General features: G+C 54.6%; 1 protein-coding gene across 1 annotated transcript; it reads right to left on the bottom strand.

The window, feature by feature from the left end:
• Positions 1-794: 794 nt before the first annotated feature.
• Agt (angiotensinogen (serpin peptidase inhibitor, clade A, member 8)) lies at positions 795-11,996 on the bottom strand. The gene is made up of 5 exons (XM_005404990.1): positions 11,934-11,996; positions 7,978-8,825; positions 4,413-4,680; positions 3,070-3,214; positions 795-2,492 (listed from the first exon to the last, which is right to left on the bottom strand). The coding sequence occupies exons 2-5, from the start codon at positions 8,804-8,806 to the stop codon at positions 2,301-2,303; spliced, it is 1,434 nt and encodes a 477-aa protein (XP_005405047.1). The 5' UTR covers positions 8,807-8,825; positions 11,934-11,996; the 3' UTR covers positions 795-2,300.
• Positions 11,997-18,064: the final 6,068 nt, after the last annotated feature.

Genomic DNA, 18,064 nt, shown 5'->3' with positions numbered 1-18,064 from the left:
CCCCTCCCCTGTCTTCTGATTGTTGGCCTATATCCTCAACTAGCACTTGTCTTCTCTCCTATTGTGGTTTGTATCCCCCAGGTGTTCCCCTAGATGTCCCCCAAGAGCGGCGTGGGGTCATAGGTGGGGTTTTTCAGAGGTGACTGAATCTAGAGTGTGATGCAGGGATCAAGGGTATGTGGTTGCTAAGTTAGCACTGATTGGTTTGGCACAGTGGGGTGGATATGGGCGTGGTCATGGGAAGCCCTCCCTGGATGTGAGTACTACCTGCCCTGAACAGAATATAAAGGACAAAGAGAGCTGCTGTGGTTACTATTTGCTTGCTACTTGCTACTTTGCTGCTTTGCTGCCTTCTGCCTGCCATGAACTGTTTCTTCTCTGTGATGCCCCTCTGCCATGCTGTCCTGCCTCAGAGCCAGCTGATTATGGTCTGAAATCTCTACAAACTGAGCCAAATCTTTCCTCCTTTAGCTGGGTGTCCGGTATTTTGTCTCAACAATGGGAAAAGTAACTAAGATGTCTCCCATCTGCCATTATACCATCGTTAGTCACTGTTTTCAGCGCTTGCCCTGCATTCCTCTTATAAGGACATTTGTGATTAGGCCCACCCACATAACCCAGTATTGTCCTCACTTCTAGAGCTATACTCCTGTCTTCAAACCCCTTTGTCACATAAGGGACCAGGACAGGTTGTAGGGGTCAGGGCCTTCACAGTGGCCTCAGCATGGCAGTGCATACCCCCATTCTGCCATCCTTACACAGAACAGGACTTCCCAACATTGGGCGCTGTGACATCTTTTAGTAGTGGTTAATTTATTGATTGTATCCATCTCAGCATTTTCTCTTTTACACATCAGGGCAGTCAAGCCTGGAGAGGCTGAGGACCTGGCCCCTGGTCACACAGCAGTACATAGGGTGGATCCACATCTGGACCCAGGACCTGCCCTATGCTTCTAGGTCAGACTGGGCCACACCCACAGGGCAGAGAGGACAAGCTGTCTCAGTGAATCAGAGCCAGTGAGGAACATCCAAGGATAGGGAAGGCCCTGGGGAGAAGCTGAAATTCTGAGGACGGTCAAGAGGGGGCAGTATATGTCCTCACAGCTGCTGGGGTCCACACTGGCCCCAGGCAGTTCCAAGGGGGGCACAGTCGGCATGCCTGTGTGGTGGCGCATGGCAGGCAGGGCCCACACTCTAGTTGAAGCCAGGGAGGCTACACATATGTGGTGGCCTGGGATCCCCGTGTGGGAGCCTCGGCCTGGCTCTGCCCAGCGACCAGCATGCTGCACTGCTCACCCACTCCAGCATGTGTGTCAGGAGGAAGGCAGAGCACATGACACTCAGGAGGAAGCATAGCCTGTCACTGTGGCAGCCAGGTGCCCTCCCCTCAGCTCATCCCAGAATTAGAGGCTGTGGGTCTAACCCCATCAATTGGAACAGGCAGACACCAGCAAAAGGAAAGGCAAATATGTGTCTATGAAGCTTGTCCTCTCTCCCCCACCTCCTGCATCATATGAAGCGCTCTCAGACCCATGTCCTGGGTGGAGGATGTCCTCGTTCCCATCTCTCTCCTGGGTCTCTGTGTGGACAAGATCCACAAGATCCACCTGGCCATCCACAGATGATCGTGCCCATCAGAGCAGAGATGGCCAGGAAGCTCTGCAAGGATGACCAAGTGCTGGTCCGGCTCTCCAGAAGCCCAGCAAGGGCCTTGAGAGTGCTCTGTCAGCTGAGTGGCACATCTCTGTGTTGCTAAGAATCCTCTTACTGTTACATTTGTTAACCACACGGGGGTAATCACCCATGGTACATTCTAGAGATGTCTTAGTTACATTCTAGCTAAATTCAGATGCCTGCGTCTTTTGTCTTTTTCAAAAATCACAGGAAAGATAAACATTATTTTGGAAATCCCGTGAGGGTCATGGTCACACTCAATGAGCTAAATATAAACCCAAGGGAATAAAACAAAATGTGTGTTTTAATTTTAAAACCCAATCAAAAGCAAACTCTTTCTAGTTTCACAAACAGGTTGGTCATTTCCCATTCTTTCCCGAACAACGGGCCTGTGCTAACTACCAGCTTCTGGCTCGCACCCCCACCCGCCAAGCAGCCTGGCTTGGGAGGCTGATTCTGTTGCTCGTTATTCACAGCACTGTGTACAGAGGACTGCTGTCACCCAGCATTACTCTGGGAAGGAAAGGAGGAGGACCAGGGGTGATAGTCACTGACACGGCAGGGGGCTCTGCTGCCAGCTTTGTCCCACATCCAGCAAGCGGCCCCATAGGGCACCCTCCCTGATCTCACGCCACACTCAGGGGGTTGTCCACACGGCCCAGGAAGTGCAGGGCGCCTGCCTCCCTCTCGTAGACAGCGAACAGGAAGGGGCTGCTGAGGGTCACTTCCAAGGCCTCAGGCGTGCTTGGCTGGAGGGTAGACTCCGTGGGATGCTTCCTATCATCCGCTTTGAGTTCAAAAAGGACGCCATTCAGCACCTGTAAAGCAGTGGACATTTGCCTGTCTCCCAAGGGCTGTAGGGCTTCACCCACACGGAGGGCATGGGACAGCTCATCCCTGGAGGAGAACCTGTTCCACCTGCCCAGAAGACATGCTTCATGTGGGCACTGAACACCCCATGCCTAATCACATACATCTCTACCTGCCACCCTACTGACCCTGGGAGTTTTGCCTTTCTCTGCTGCAGCTAACCCTGTGCAGAGGACCCATGTCCTGGAAGTGACCTGCTCTCTACAGCACACACTCAGTGCCTGGGATGTGCAGGGCATCCTTGGCACTGCAGACAGGCCTTGTTTTCAGTGCTGGTGATACAGTGTCTCCAGCGAGCCAGAGGACAGGGCACTGACCGGGGCACTGGCACCCTCCTCATCCTGGCCCAGCTCTGCCACAGGACCCAGGAGACTCAGGCCAAGCAGGCTGACAGGTCAGGGCTGCACCACAGTAGGTAGTGGAGTGAACCCGGCAGGGTACTGCTTTTCCCTGTCCCCACTGTCTTCAGCCCTGCTGGCCCAACCCACCCCTCCCATTGGACACGTGAGCCCGGTCCCCACCGACCTCTCCCAGTGTCAGGTTGGTGTCACTGATCCCATCTAGGTTGGCGTTAGTATCCAGCAAGGTGGCCAGCTTGGCCCGGGCCAGCAGCTCCTGCAGGTCATAGGATGCTCTCAGCTCCAACTGGGGCAAGGTCAGACGCATAGCCCTGGGGGATGACATGGTTAGAGGTCCTGGAAATCACATCTACTGCAAGGATCTGGGGCCCACAGCCAGGGCCCCCTGCACTGTCCCTAAAGAAGGGGTGTCCAGCCCCTCATACAGCCAAACATCCTCACCCTTGAGAAAAACCTTAGCACCAAACAGTGGAACCTTCAGGTTGTTTGAAATAGTACCAGAATGACTAGGAACCTCTGCTGCTGGAGACTTCGCTGACTGTGAACAACTGGCTGCTCTCTCTCCCCAAGTATTCTTGTGCTGGCTGCACGTCGGGTGGTTCCGAAAAGAGCTAAGAAGGACCACTGTCTAAAGTCAAGAGAGGTGTTACACTGGCTGTCTCCAGGGCTCTTGGAATAGAGATGGGTTGAGGAAGGGATGACGGCAACAGCCTGTGTGGCATGTTGTCACATAGTGTGCATGCAGAGGTGGTGGATGCACAAAGCGTGTGTGCACACATGGGTGTTGGGCAACTGTGAAGAGGAGGGGAGCTCGCGTGGGACAGCTCTGCTGAACCCTGAAGACACAGGGTCAGCGGCTGCAGCAAATACTGAGTGGGGCAGGAGCAGGGAATGGGGAGCCTGGGCATAATGAAGTTCTGTTCCACAAAATGAGAACATTCTGGAGGTGGACAGTGGTGACGGTGGCACTGTGACTACACTTAATGCCACCTCTCTGAACGCTTTGAGAACTCAAAGTTGACATCAGGATGCCACCTATATCTTGGGAGCAGGCTGCGGTCCACCAGTCTGGATCTGACGTGCAGGCTGAGGGCAGTGCTCTGGAAGGGACCATGCTCTTGTCACTGCAGGAGCAGAGCCAGCACTGCCCGTGCCCCTATTGGCCTCACACAACCAGCTCTGGTTCAGGGGCAGCTCCTACAAGAAGTCGCCAGTCTCACAGGAGCGCACAGCCCCCTACAACGTATTCCAAGATGCTCTGGGTGCCTTGGATCTGTTCTGTGTGGGTGTGGGACCAGGGCAGGTTGGGGTGTTTCTGTCCCTGCAAAACCGGGGTGCAAATACTGCCTGTGAGAAGTATACTTCCCCTCCTATGCCAGCACTTGATAGTGCATTGGAGACACAACTGAGACCATCCAGCCCAGCCAGCCAGGTGGTGCCAGAGCCGCTCCGCCTAGGGTAGAGGGCCAGCACAGTACCACAGCTTTCCAGTGGAGCAGGGGTTCCTACCGGGGAGACAGGTTATTTATCTGTGCCAGGAAGTCGTGGTTGAAGGTGAGGGCCACAACTCGGTCCAGGTTGGAGGTGCAGTGGGGCTGGATCAGCAGCAAGGCGGCGCTCTTGCCCATGGGCACACGCGTCACGGAGAAGTTGTTCTGTGTGTCGCTCCAGTGATAGAAGGTGCCGGAACCCGACATCATAGGGACAGACACCGAAGTACTGTTGTCCACCCAGAACATCTGAGGCTCAGCCAGCAAGGAAAAGCCCTTCATCCTCCCTGAAACCAGACAAAGCCGGAGGGGGCGGGGAGGTCAGTGGGCAGCAGGCCAGGGAAAGGGCAGTTAGGCAGGCTACGGCGGGCCACTCCGACCTACTCCCATCTCAGCCCCTTCCCTGCCTGCTGGGTCAGCTTTGTCCTGGCCACAGACAATGCCTGTCCAGAGCCCTGTGTGGTCCAGCCACCGAGTTCACCACAGCACTCAGCCACTGCTGAAGACCTGCTGGGCCACCCCCCAGACCTGAGCTTGTGATGCCACCTCAAGACTGAGCCGTACCACCTGCCTACATCACTCCAAACCCAGGTCTCCCCTGCTCCCAAGCTTCTAGTTTGCCATACTCATTATTATTTTTTTAAATAGACATTTTTAAAGTGCTGTGTTAGGTTCACAACATTGAGCAGAAAAAGTGCAGAAATTTTTCATATAACTCCCGCCTGCCACCATCAACATCTTACACCACACCAGTCTGTTTGCTATGACTCTGTGTGTGTGTATGCGTGTGTGTGGTGCTGGGGCTGAAGCTCAGGGCCTTGCACATGCCAGGTAAGCACTTACCACTGAGACGCACTCCTGGCCTCCAGATTTGTTACACCTGAGTCTACATGGTCATTCGCTGTCACCCAAAGCCCTCAGTTCACACAGGGGCTCGCTCATGGTATTGGGCACACTGCGCAGCTGGATAATATGCAACAACGTGTGTCTACCACTGTGGTACCACACATGGTCATCTCACCGCTTTAAGGACCCCTGTCCACGTCCGGCTGTGACAGACCCTCAGCAGTCCTCAGTCCCAGGTCCCCACCCTCCTCCCAAAGTTGTGGATCAAGCCAGCACCCAGGGTTCAGAATGAAGGCATCACTTCTCAGCATCCCTGGACATGAGTGACAGCATGAAGAGACATACAACCCTGCTGTGACCCCAGACCTGAGCGTGGGCCTTGTGCCGGGCCCACACACACACAGGCTGATGAGGTGGAGAGCCAGGAGCCTGCAATTCAGGCTGAGCTGACCCGCTCGGTTGCACAGAGGACAGCTGTTAGTGTGGGGTCTCTCTGCCCCCCAGTCCTGCCCTGACCTTATTCCTGCACACTCACTCATGCTGGAAGGGATCGTTGTGTGAAGAGGGGTTGACCAGTGATTGACTCCAGAGGGGGCTCAGAGGGCAGGTTCCTGCGGTCCTGAGTCAGGTCCCCAAGCTGAAGGTGGGGTCACTAGGAGTGGATGTGGGTCCTGGCAAGAAGAGGCTGGATAAAGCCCTTACTGGGGCCCAGGTCTTGTGGAGGTAGAAGGGCATGGTCCTCCATCCTCAGAGCCCTGGGGAGACAAGAGCCACTCCCAATGGCCATGTGAGAAAGAACCTGGGTGTCCCTCACCCTGTTCCCAGGGAACCTCAGCAGAGGCTTTTTATTTTAAAAAGGAAAGGCCTGGACTTTCTCCCCCAGCTAGTGAAACAAAAACAGGATGTGCCGAGAGATGCTGGACTTTGTCATGCGGATGGCGCCCTCTTGTCCCTGTCTGACCCTGACTTGCCAGCCCCATCCAGAGGTTAAGCCAATCCCTGTGGTTCACCCCAGCTGGTGCCTTGGAGCCTGCCAAGCCCAGGGGGCACCGAGTACTGGCAAAGGGCACCTGTGGCCTCGGCCCAACACCCTGAGTCACACACACCCTGCTGAGGAGGCCCACAGCTCCTAAGACAGCCTGCTCATCTACAGAAGGACAAACTGGCACAGGAGGATCTCCATCTGATGAGAACTGAGACCCGAAGGTCAGCACAGAAGGTGGGGGTAGGCAGCTGCCTAGTGCTCTGAGTCTGACTTCCTCTTCCTCTTCTTCACTTCCTTCCTCTTCCTCTTCTCCAGCTCTGCTTCCTCTCCAGCCTGGACTGTGAGGTTGGACCTGCTTCCCAGGTGAGACTCCCTTCCTAACTCCAGAGGCTGTCTTGCCTGCACCGCTGGGGACCACTCTTTCTCAAGGAGTCTTGAGGACGGCAGGCTCATCCCCCAGTTCCCCTCTGCCCTGCACAGGGTGGGCCTCCCTCTGCCCGCAGGATGGTACCTGACATCTACCCCAGCCTATTCATTCCTGGCTCCCAAAAGCAGACACAAGGTCTTTGCAGAGACTCGAGGATATTATCATGGTGGGAAATCATCAGGCACAACCCACTTTGCTCTATCCCTATTGGGGTAGAGTCCAGTGGCTGCCTGGGTGGCACTCCGACCACCAGATGTACTTCTTTCTGCTGAACCTTGTCAACACTCCCCTCCCCAGCAAGCCACCTATCAAATTACAGATCCGGTGCACATCCCTGTGACCTTGTGCCCGGGCTGTCGCATGCATGACCTTTGGATGTCCGCCCTGCCTACACATGGTCCCCGCTGCGGGCTGCAGGGATGGTTCCGAGCAGGACTCCCCTCTTCGGTTCCCCCCAGGCTCAAACTCCCTCCTTGCCACAACACAAGCAGATTCATCCTGTGCTCTGGCTGAGCCAGCTGCTCCATCCTCACTTCCACCCTGACCCCACAGCCTTTCCTCAGATGATCCACTTTGCTTCTCCCTGGGCCCTTCAAGCTCCCCTGCCCCCTGTTCTGTAGTGGCCTTTATTTTCTGAGCTCTTTCACTGCCCTTGGAGTCACTCCTTGCTTGTCTTTAACTGTGACCTTGGCTAGGGCCTGCTCACCCTTCCTCTTGCCCGTCAGAGATCTCTCCAGCTCAGTGTGACACACAGGAGAACTCATTGCATGAATAAGCAGTCTTTAGAGCAGGGATGTTCTAGTGAGACCCATCCTGATGAGAAAGCAATACAACCTAGGCAAGCACCCACCCCTGAGCACACCGTAGTCCACAAACTGGTTGTTTCTGCGTGGGCCGGCAGCCCTGGTCCTGGCATGGAGCTGGCTGTGGGCAGGGGATATAAGCTGATCCCAGGAACCTGCTTGGGGCCGTACTCTCCTGAGCAAGACTCTTGTTCCTCTGAGCCTCCATTGCTTCACCAGTAAACAGAAGCACAAAATAGCTTTCCCTCTTCAGAGGGGATTAAATGATGAAAGCAGAGGATCGCCCCAGGAGTCACATGTACTAGGCAGTGGATGGGTGGGTGAGTGGGACCCAAGGACCTGCCAGGCAGTCTCCTCCCACCTCCTCCGGGGAAGCCTCCAACTCCTTCCACATGGCTGCTGCTCCCATCCCCATGGTCTGGCCTCTTGGTGCAGCCCACACTCTGGACACTGAAGTCACAGGTCCCAGGATCACCACCCTTGGGCACCAGGCAGGGCCAGGCTGCCTGGGGGCTATCCTTACCTTGGAAGTGGACATAGGTGTTGAACAACAGGGTGTTGCCTGGGCTGACCTTTGCGAGAGGTCCACCCATCTTCCACCCTGTCACAGCCTGCAGGAACGTGTTGATCTTCTCAGCCACAAGATCTGGGTCAGTGGACAAGTCCAGAGAGCGTGGGAGGACGACAGGGGCGAAAGGAGCCAGACTCCGCACAAACGGCTGCTTCAGGCGCAGGTCAGGTGTTGTGAACAGGGCCACCACAGTGGACAGCAACATCTGTGCCTGGCCACTGGTCCTGTCCTGGGCTACCAGGAGGCCCTGAATGGCTTGTAGGGCAGAGAGAACCTTGTGCCCATCCAGCCGGGAGGTGCAGCCCTGGGCCTGCATGGGGACGCCCAGGAGTGCCTGCAGTTGGCTGGCTGTGGGATCCCGGGCACCCAGGTAGAGAGAGGCCAGGGTACCAAAGAGAGCCGTCGGGGAGAGGATGGCCCCGCTGGCTGTGCTCCCCACCTCACTCAGAGTCTTGTACATGCGGAAGCCCAGGAAGTTGGACATCATCCCAACCTGAATGGCCCGCAGCAAGTCTTCAGGTGCGAGCTGCTGAACGGCCAGCACCAGCTCCTCATGTAGGGCAACCTCATCCACAGGGGAGGTCTTGTCCTGCACAGGGGCAGGAGTGAGGGTCGGCTCCTTGGGTGTCTCCACATTGGACTTCTCCAACTGGATACAGCTGCTCTTGGGGTAGACGAGGAGGTGGAAGGGGTGGATGTACACCCGATCAGCAGCAGCCAGGCCAGCCCAGGCCAGGAGGCAAAGGATGGTGGCCTTGAAGCCCACACTGGTGAGAATCATCTCTGTACCCTGAAAAACACTGTGTGGGGAAAGGTGGTTATTCAGTCACCTCCACTCAGACTGTTGGCCATCCCAGCAGCCAAATAGACCTGGAGAAATCTGCCCATGACTATGGGTATTACAGAGTCATGCCTTTTTTTTTTTGTACTGGGAATAGAACTTAGCACCTTGCACTTGTCAGGCAGTCTACAGGTATTATTAAGCAGCAAAATGGACTCAGACCTACATGGAAAGTATCTACACAGTTCAAGGGCAAAATACACCATTACAGGCTGAGCTGTGCCCTGAGGATTTGTATGCTAGAGCTCACACCCCAGGACCTGAGTCTATGCTTGGAGACTTGGTGATTGAGTTAAAGTGAGGTCCTTACAGTGAAATTTGACCTGATCTACCTGGTGTCTATAATAGAAAGAGGAGATCAGGACATAGACACACACAGGGCTGGTACAGAGAAAAGACACCATCTGCAAACCAAGGGACCAGCCCTAGCCACACTTTGACCTTAGGCGTTTGTGCTCCAGGGTGGAAAACCATACATTCTGTACTGAATACCCAAGCTATTGCACTCATTACCACAGCCCTGGCAGGCTAAGTCACACCCATGACAATGACAGTGACTTCTTCCCTAGAGGACCTGGTGCATGCAATTCATCCAGATACTCGAGGACCCCCCTCCCTACTCCATGATAATCTAATGGCCCTGGAACAGGGTCGAGAGTCCTCAGGTCTTGACATGAAGCCGGGGTTGAGCACTGTGGGCTAACCCAAGGCCAGCCCTTTCCCTGTCATCTCAAGCTCCAGACCAGCTCTCAGCTATACCCTAGCAGCCCCTGGGGGGCTGCAGGACTGTCTTCCCAGTCTGCCCAGCCCTGACAGTCACAGTTGGCCTCGATGGTCTGTGCAGGGCAGGAACAGACCTGTTAACTTCTCAGGTCACTGCCAGGCACAGCCGGATTTCAGTGTCCCCAGCCTCGTGAGCCCTAGCTCCTGACCCTCCAGCCCGTGACCCTGCTCCATCCGTGACCGTAGTAGACAGTGCACAGCAGCTAGCCTGAGCCTGGTGCCCAGTGCTAGGCAGGGCTTTCTTGGAGGGCTGGCATCCCAGCCCTGAGTCAAGGCCACCTTGACCTCTGGCTTACCTTGCCTTGCCTGTGTCTGCCCAGTCCTCCCTCTTCCACTGGCCTGTGGCTTGGATGACTGTCCCCCAAAGGCCCACTGGCTAGAGGCCAGGTCCCCAGCACAGTGCTGGTAGGAGGTGGTGGAGCTGCTAGGAGGAGGGGTCTTGTTTTGCTGACCATATGCCCCTCTCATTGCCTCCCACACCTCCACAGAGAAACAATAATGAGTCCACCAGCACTCACACTGGAAATTCCACATCCACGCGGCAACATGAAACTTTCCTCTTTGTACATTAATTTATCCGACTTTCCTACAGTGATTTGAGGCTGGTTGAAGTGCAGGACCCTGAACCTCACACTCAGCTCAGGAAACCCTCGTCTGCCCCTGAAACGGCAGAATTTCAAAGTATGCTGTGTTCTGCTCTGGTCACCCAGCCACCGGGAGAACTTTGACTTCTGACCAGACACTGCCTCACCTGCCTCTGACTCAGCCCACAGTTCCCCCCGGAAGCCACTAGGCATGGGAAAGCGGTGCTCCCTACAAGAGATACCTGCAGTATTGTGCTGATGTAAGGCAAGTCAGGCGGGACCCTCAGGGGCTGTGGCGGCCAGGATCTGCTCACCAGTGCCCACAGCCTGTGAGACACCAGTGGACACTACACCCCGAGTTGGCAGTGCTAAAGAGGGGTGCTGTCACTTGGATGTTGTTACGGCCATTGTCATTGGGAAGACTGTCAAAGCCACTGCTGTGGGGAGGACTGCTGGGACGCTTGATGGTGCCACTGTCACAGGGAACAATGTCACGGGCACTGTGGAGGGACAGGATCAGAGGTGTTCTTAGGCACAGACAGCTCTTTGCTCTCCACTGAGATCTGCTGCCCAAGCTTGTCTTTTATGGGTTCCCACAGTGTCCTGAGGACAAAGGGGCTGATGCCTGGTCTCTCTTGTGCCCTGGTCCCATGGCTCCTGTCACACTGCCCACCGTGGGCAGACACTTCTCAGCACTGTCCTGTGTGAACATCCTGTCCCCAGCATGCCCTCCCCCTCCTCAGTACACCCCACACTCCCCTACACACAGAGCACTCCCGCCTCCTATCCCTCCTCACTGGAACCCGGTATTTATTCTGTACCTCAATGTCTGCTCCCCCGCACGAGAGAGCAGACTCAGTGAGTGTGGTCCCCTCCCCTAGCAAGCAAGGTCTACATCCCCAAGATGGTTCTAGACACAAGTCCCAACAAGGAATTGTCTGTCAGGTGAACTCATTAATACTGTGTCATGGAGGAACAGAGAGGCCTGGTGACTTGCTGCAGGTCACAGAGCTATAAGAGACAGAACTAGAGCTCAGACGGAGAGCCGGGAATCTGTAGGTAGAGTGTCAGCACCAACTTATGTTGCCTCTTGGCAAAGTAAATACCTGCCTTGTTGGTGCCTGGAAAGCACTTCTAGCCCTGGAGCCTGGGGTGGTTTGGGGCCCAGGTAACAGAGAAGCACGTTTTAATGTTGGGACACAGTGAAAATCCAGATCACCCTGACCTGGCATTGAGTCTAGAACCAGAGACACCACCTGAGGGTCACAGGTGTATGTCCCTGAGCCCTGGGTGATCCCCAGGACCCCACATCCCCACCAGTCCTGTGACCCACACAGCAAAGACTTGTTCTTCCCGGGGACTGAAAGAGGCCCCAGGGCTCTCGGCCAGGGCGATGCTGGCCCCAGGCCATTCTCTTGGCCATCAGGGCCCAGCTCTGTCAGGAAGCAGGAGGATCTGGCCACCTTGCCCTGTGCCTGAGGGACAGGAGACCCTGGCAAGGACAGCCTTGCAGGGAAAGGCATCTCGGTGACCTGGTCTCCTGTGGTGGTGGTCGTCACCCATCCCTGGCTCCATGATACGAATAAAGGCTGAATGCCATTTAGCAGCCCCTGCTGCAGCCCCCACCCTGTTGTTCCTCTCTGTTCCTCAACTCTGCTACAGCAGGGAATCTCGGGGAAGGAGCCCAGGGCTCCACTCACCTCCTGCTCTATCCTGGACAGAGGAGCGCAGCTCTTCCCTGGCTGGCTGTGCAGTCCCCATTTATACCCAAGGGGTGGGGATGGAGCCGTTCCCAGCCACTCTGTACACAGGCTGGGGGGTGGCGGGGAGGACGGACCGGGACAGGGGCCTGGCTGCCCTGCTTGGCTAGAATTAAGTCAGGCTGGGCCCCTTCCAGGAAGGCCTAAAATCAATGCAGTTCTGCTGCTAAACAGACAAATTGGTAAGGGGTCCAGTTACATATTTACCCAAGTTTGTCAGAGGTGGGGCCACTCTTACCGACCCGGCCAGGTTGTGACAGCCTGTGGCCTGCCATCCAGACCTTCTCACCAAACCCGTCATGACGCGCTTCTGAGAGGCCACAGGATGTGCGGGAAAGGGGGCTGGGGCAGGGCAAGGGCCATGTTCAGGCGCCCTGGGGCTGCTATGACCATGCTGCTTAATTACAGGTTCCAGTTAGGGTTTAAAATGACCTTGACCTTAAGTAGGCGCCATGAAGCTTGCACTTGGCACCTACTCCACCCAAGAGCCTCTTTGGAGATGCAGGAGCAAGTGGCAAGCATTTTCTAGAAGCTTCCTGTACAGCCGGAGGCTGAGAACGCCAACAAGTGGGCAACCAGTTCAGAAATCAGAAGACAGAACGAACCAGCCAGCCTGGGAGGTTCCAGAGAGTCTGCCCTCAAGTTGCAGAAGGTGGAGGCAGACACAGAAGAAGGGCTTTGGAGAGAGGCTCTCGTGACACCGACAAAGAAGTGGGGATGTGAGGCAGGTGGGAACACACAGGCCCACGTCCTGGCAAGGAGGGCCGTGGGAGCAAAGACTGGGCGAAATGCAGCTGTGTCACCATGCATATCAGCAAGCTCACATGCCCACGACATCTTTCTTACCAACTTAGATGACCCCCAGCCTCAGGCCAAATGTTCCAGGAGTTGGGTGGACAAAGGAAAGCTGTTCCCACTGCAGACCCAGGGTGGAGAAGAATGGGGGAGTCGGATCACAGGAGCCTGAATTTCACACTCAGGGGGAGAAATTGATGCCACCAAGAGAGGGATGGGGGCCATCAGAGCCACGGGCAGAGGGCAGAACATGATGCTGGAGTCTGGTGCAATAGCAACTCTGAGTGGCAGGCAAGACCAGCTGGAGGAAGGAGGCCAAAGATGGAGTTGTCACAGTTACAGGCTCAGGGGACTGAGAAGAATGGAGCTAGCGCACAGGGAGGGGCTGCAGAAGAGGAGCCAGACTCTTGGGAAGGGTGAAAGTCTTGCTGTGGGCAAGGTGAGCACTCTGCGTTGGGGAGGTGGCTGTGATGCACAGGAGGGAGATCTGGGCTGAGACACGCCAAGGAGACACATATCCGGTCGGTCCCATCCCCCACTCAAAAACCTGAAGCCCTGTAGCTGCCTGAGTCTCAGGTGGCAAAACATCCGTCCTCCAGGACTTGTTCTTAGTCCTCAGCTCTTGACCCCAGAGCTTTCGAGACCTCTGGATTCCTCAAAGTACTGACTGTCCTTTTGTTCTTCATGAGATTCTTGAAGTAAAGTTGGGATGGAGCCAGTGGCTAGCAGAGCAGCCATGGGATCAGAGGTCACCCTCCAGCCCTGACCCCTGCTCTGGGGTTGACATCATTAATCATGCCTTTGGATCTGGGCTTCAAGAATGGGCTAAACAGTGGGGCTCAAGATCGTCCATGTGGTGGACACATCCCTGCATGGGTGAAGGATGCTCCTGATTCCATGGAGACTCCAAAAGTCTCCTTGCTGGGACCTTTCTGCCTCTTCACCTGCTCATATACCTCTCGTGACAAACCAGCAAATGAAGATGAATGACTATAAGTCAGTCTAGAAAATCCACATGAGAGGGCCCTGGGAGCCTCTGACATGTCACCAAGCTGGACAGCATTGTGGGTGATCTTGGAACCACTGCCCTGCCTCTTCTTTGGGGATCTGTGAGCACGAGCCTAATGCATGGCAGTCCTGCTTGACTGTGTGTCTCCCACCCCTGATTAAAACAGATCCCAGGGACGCTTCCAGCCCACCACCTGAAGGCAGCTCAGAGGTGACAGGTTTCTGAGGAGACCCATGTGAGGGCCATACAGCCTCCCCCAGCTCTTCTGGCTCTTCCTACAGTCCCTGAGGTCCCCGGTTGGTCCATGCCCTGCCAGGCAGTGTGCCATGCTGCCTAGTCTTGTGGATCACAATTGCTTCAGTGACTGCTGAGCCCACAGAGCTGTCCCCAGAGCTCACCCGCACACATATGTCCTCACACCAGAGCAGGGCTGCGCACCCCCAAGGTAGGTGTATGCACGATGGGGAACCCAGGCACTGGCCAGAAAATGAAAGGGTACATCTTCCCTCCAAGGAAAGCTGTACGTGTACGTGTGTGTGGTTCGTGTGAACGTGTGCACCTGCATGTGTACGGTTTGTGTGGCCAAATCTGAGACATCTGTGGAGACATGCACTGCCTTGGTGGCCGACGTAGCTGGGTGGAGCTCCAGGTGCTCCACCAGTCCTCTCTGCAAATGAAGAGGCCACACCGCCGCACCCCTTCCTTTTTCCTCCAGCCCTTCCCCAGCTCCATATGTGCTACTGGTGCACTCCCTGCTCTTCTCTGGTCCCCCAGCCTGGCAGATGTGGACCCTCCTGTCCATCCTCTTCTGGGACTCCTGGGCTCTCCTGTGACCCCTCAGCCAGGTCCCTCCTGCACGCTGGTTGGTTCCCACCCATCTTCAGGCCCTCTCTGTCTTCACTTGTGCCACATACCCACTGCCAGGATGCAGGGCCCCTTCTTGGGGTCCTCACCATCTGCAGATTATGCCACAGTAATTCACCTGTCTCTAGACAGGTTGGCCCCTGAGAGTCCCTGGCACACAGGACATATCTTTCAGGACATTTGAAGCAGCTGCTCAAAGGGTCAGCACACTTCTAAGCTCTCTGCAAACATTTTACAAAGACAGGGACTGCAAAGAAGCCAGATTTCTCTTAATGACAACATGCTGTTGGGAAGAAAATAAGGAAGAGATCATTTCTAAGCTACACACAATGGTGACTGTCTGCTTAAACCTTCTGTAAGATTCATCAAACCCCTAATCCTCTCCCAGGGTGACCATTAGGCCCCAGACCAAAATTTGATCTTCTGGGTGAGGCTCTGAGGCTTATTAAAATAAATCGGGAGTTTGCCAGAGAATTTTCTCTGATCTGCCATTTATTCCCCTAGGGAGTAGTCACTTACACAGCCACTAGATTTTGGGTCCAGCCCAGAGCTGGGGTGATTTTCCTCCCTGCAGCTTCAGGCTATTCTTCCTGTGTTTGTTCCAGCTATGGGAGTCAAGGGCAGGGACTTGGAGTTGGTCTGCAGCCAAATGAGGCTGGGTGAATGAAAAGTAAATGTTCCATACAGCACCTGGGGTGGCCATGGCTCCCACTGGACCTGGTATGTGTTGGTCGTGGGGGCCTGGATGGCTCTCATGGGGATCAGCTCTGCTCTGGTGAGAGATGAGATGAAGTCTAAATTAGAAAGCCCCCTTCCCAACCTCCTATCCACCCAACCAGCAACAGGACAAACACACAAGCAAAGCGAAGCAAAGCAGGATAGTATGGGCTCTTTATTTGGGGGAGGGTCTTTAACTATATATGCATGATGCAGTCAAACTTGGAACCAGCATGGAAGGTGAGGCGGGAGTACAGGGCTACCACAAGAGTGGAGGTGTCATTTCTGCTTCCAGGGAAAAACCAGTTGCTTCACAAGCGTTCTGTTTCTGCCTGGGCCAGAACTGCCATCCTTACAAGACCCTGGTAGGGGCATGTGACACGGAACATGTTCACCGGAGGCCAGGGGAAAGAAGAGCAGTCAGTCTATCCTTATCTTCTTGTGTGACCTTGGGAAATGCGTCTTGTTTTACAAAGCAGTTACTGCATGTATTTAAAGTATACAAAACAATGATTTTTGTGCACACACAGATGTTGGCTACTGCAGCCCAGCAAATGAATGTTTCTATCATCTCATTTTCCTATTTGCTTTCTTTGTGTATCAAGAGCATCTAAAACTTTCTCTTCGGCCAAAGTCCTGATCACGGCCTGGCAGTAGGCAGAGCCCGCATGCCGCACGGCGGCTCTCAAGGACTGCTCACCCTCCACACCTGCCGTGTTGCTTCCTCAGCCTCAGTCGCCAAGTTCCCTCCTACAACCCAGTGGCCACCGTCTGTGCTGTGACACGACTTCTCTCCACATGTGAGAGATCACACACTGCCTCGTTCTGCCTGGCTCCTTTTGGTCACAAGCCATCTTCCACGCTGGTCTGCACAATGGCCAGTCGGCAGCATCCTTGTGCAGGGCGGAGTAGCATCTTGCTGTGTGGGAAGCGCGCCTTCTCTGTCCTGTGGATGGATGCAAGTTGCTCCCCCACCTTGGCATTGGGCTCTGCAGGCCTGGGGTGCAGATGTTGGTGAGGCACTGTGCTCCTTACCCTGGGAACACCGCTGGAAGTCTGCTCTGCTGTTGGACCCTTTGAATGTCACGTGGAGTGGGCAGTGGCCTTGCCACTATATACAGCCATTTCCTGGAGGAGGCACAGGTATAGACAGGCGCAGCCAGTCACAGGCCAGAGGATAGCTGGAAAAATTGGTCGTTTGCTTCTGCCCATCTCAGCGCCAGCTGACACAACACGTGCCTCCAGCTCTGGCCTCTGCTGAAAAGTGATGATGAACTCTGTGCTGAACACTGTAGGGTACTGGCCCTGCTCCCACCCCCATTTCTCCTGTGCCCATCTCTACACCGACATGCAGAAAGCAACGCACTCACGCTTGCTCTCCTCAATAGCTCAAGTAAGATATTTCCAGCCAAAGGGACATATGGAGACATTTGCTGAGGGATCTGGGAGAGCTTTTGCTGTCCTTTTATTAGCAATTAGTGCTCAGACTCCACCATCCTCCCTCCTCCAACTATTGATGCAATGTCTGAAGTCACAGCTGCTCTCTTGCAACCAGGAGGCAACAAATGTAAGAGCCACAGGCCAACAAGCTAACAGTGATAGAAAAAAAACCTGGGTCTTTGACTGGCTTATACAGTTCCTTCACTAGTATCACTGGTTACCTGTCTCTGGGCCACCTCCTGTTTGAGCTCTAGCAAATTTTCAGACAATTGTGTGCAGCTGAAAATGTCCTAAAGTAGCGGTGGAGGACTGCCATGTCACCCTCCCCCAGATCCAAGTGCGACTGTGCTTCCTTGCGAGCGGTGCAGGCTTCATGGAGGCAACTTCCCTAAATCAGCTTCCGGTTTAATTAGTGGGTCTGGCTGAGGCAGTGTATGTATCTTTATGAAAGCAGGCAGCTGATGATGGACTAGCACTGTTTGTCATCAGCGGCCACGGCTGCACCCAGATAGACGAGTTGTGATATCATGGGGCTAAGACAGGAGATAATGTCTCCACTGAGGCCTACATGACTCCAGAGGAAAATTCCTTCCCAGTATTGGCTACAAAGCAGGTTCTCATTAACTGTAACCTAAATTGGCTGTTCCTGTCCCTTCTGCACAAATGCTTGGTTTCCTCTGTTACAAGCCTTACTCACCTCACCGCTTGTCTGGCACATAAAACCCCAATCCCCTTATCATTTTCTTCAGTGAATAAATACTAAGGTTCTGCGCCCTTTGTGGGCATTTGTTCCCTGTGAACAACGGATCATCCCAGGTCCCTGCTGCACCACCCATTTTGTCTCTTGCTCTTCTTCCTACCATGCGCCATAACTCTGGGCAGGAGACTGGGGACTCACTGCAGGGGTCCCTGATAACTGGTGCCATGGAAAGGGTCTCTACTAGTAACGAAAGCTTTATTCCCACCACAAGGCTAGAGGAGGCTTCAAGAGTAGCATAGCCAGGCGTGGTGGCACACGCCTGTAATCCCAGAACTCATGAAGCTAAAGCAGGAGGATTGCTGTGAGTTCGAGGTCAGCCTAGGCTATATAGTGAGTCCAAGACCAGCCTGAACTACACAGCAAGACCCTGTCTAAAAAAAAAAAAAAAAAAGAATATATACCTATTAAGGTGGTATATTAAGAATATACCATTGGGGCTGGGGATTTAGCTCAGTGGCAAAGCGCCTGCCTGGCAAGCGCAAGGTC

Source organism: Chinchilla lanigera, unplaced genomic scaffold (genome assembly GCF_000276665.1).
Source record: "Chinchilla lanigera isolate Chin_1 unplaced genomic scaffold, ChiLan1.0 scaffold00091, whole genome shotgun sequence".
NCBI classification, from domain to species: Eukaryota; Metazoa; Chordata; class Mammalia; order Rodentia; family Chinchillidae; genus Chinchilla; species Chinchilla lanigera.
The sequence above is the reverse complement of the archived record's forward strand: the minus strand, read 5'-3'. Positions and strand labels throughout refer to the sequence as shown.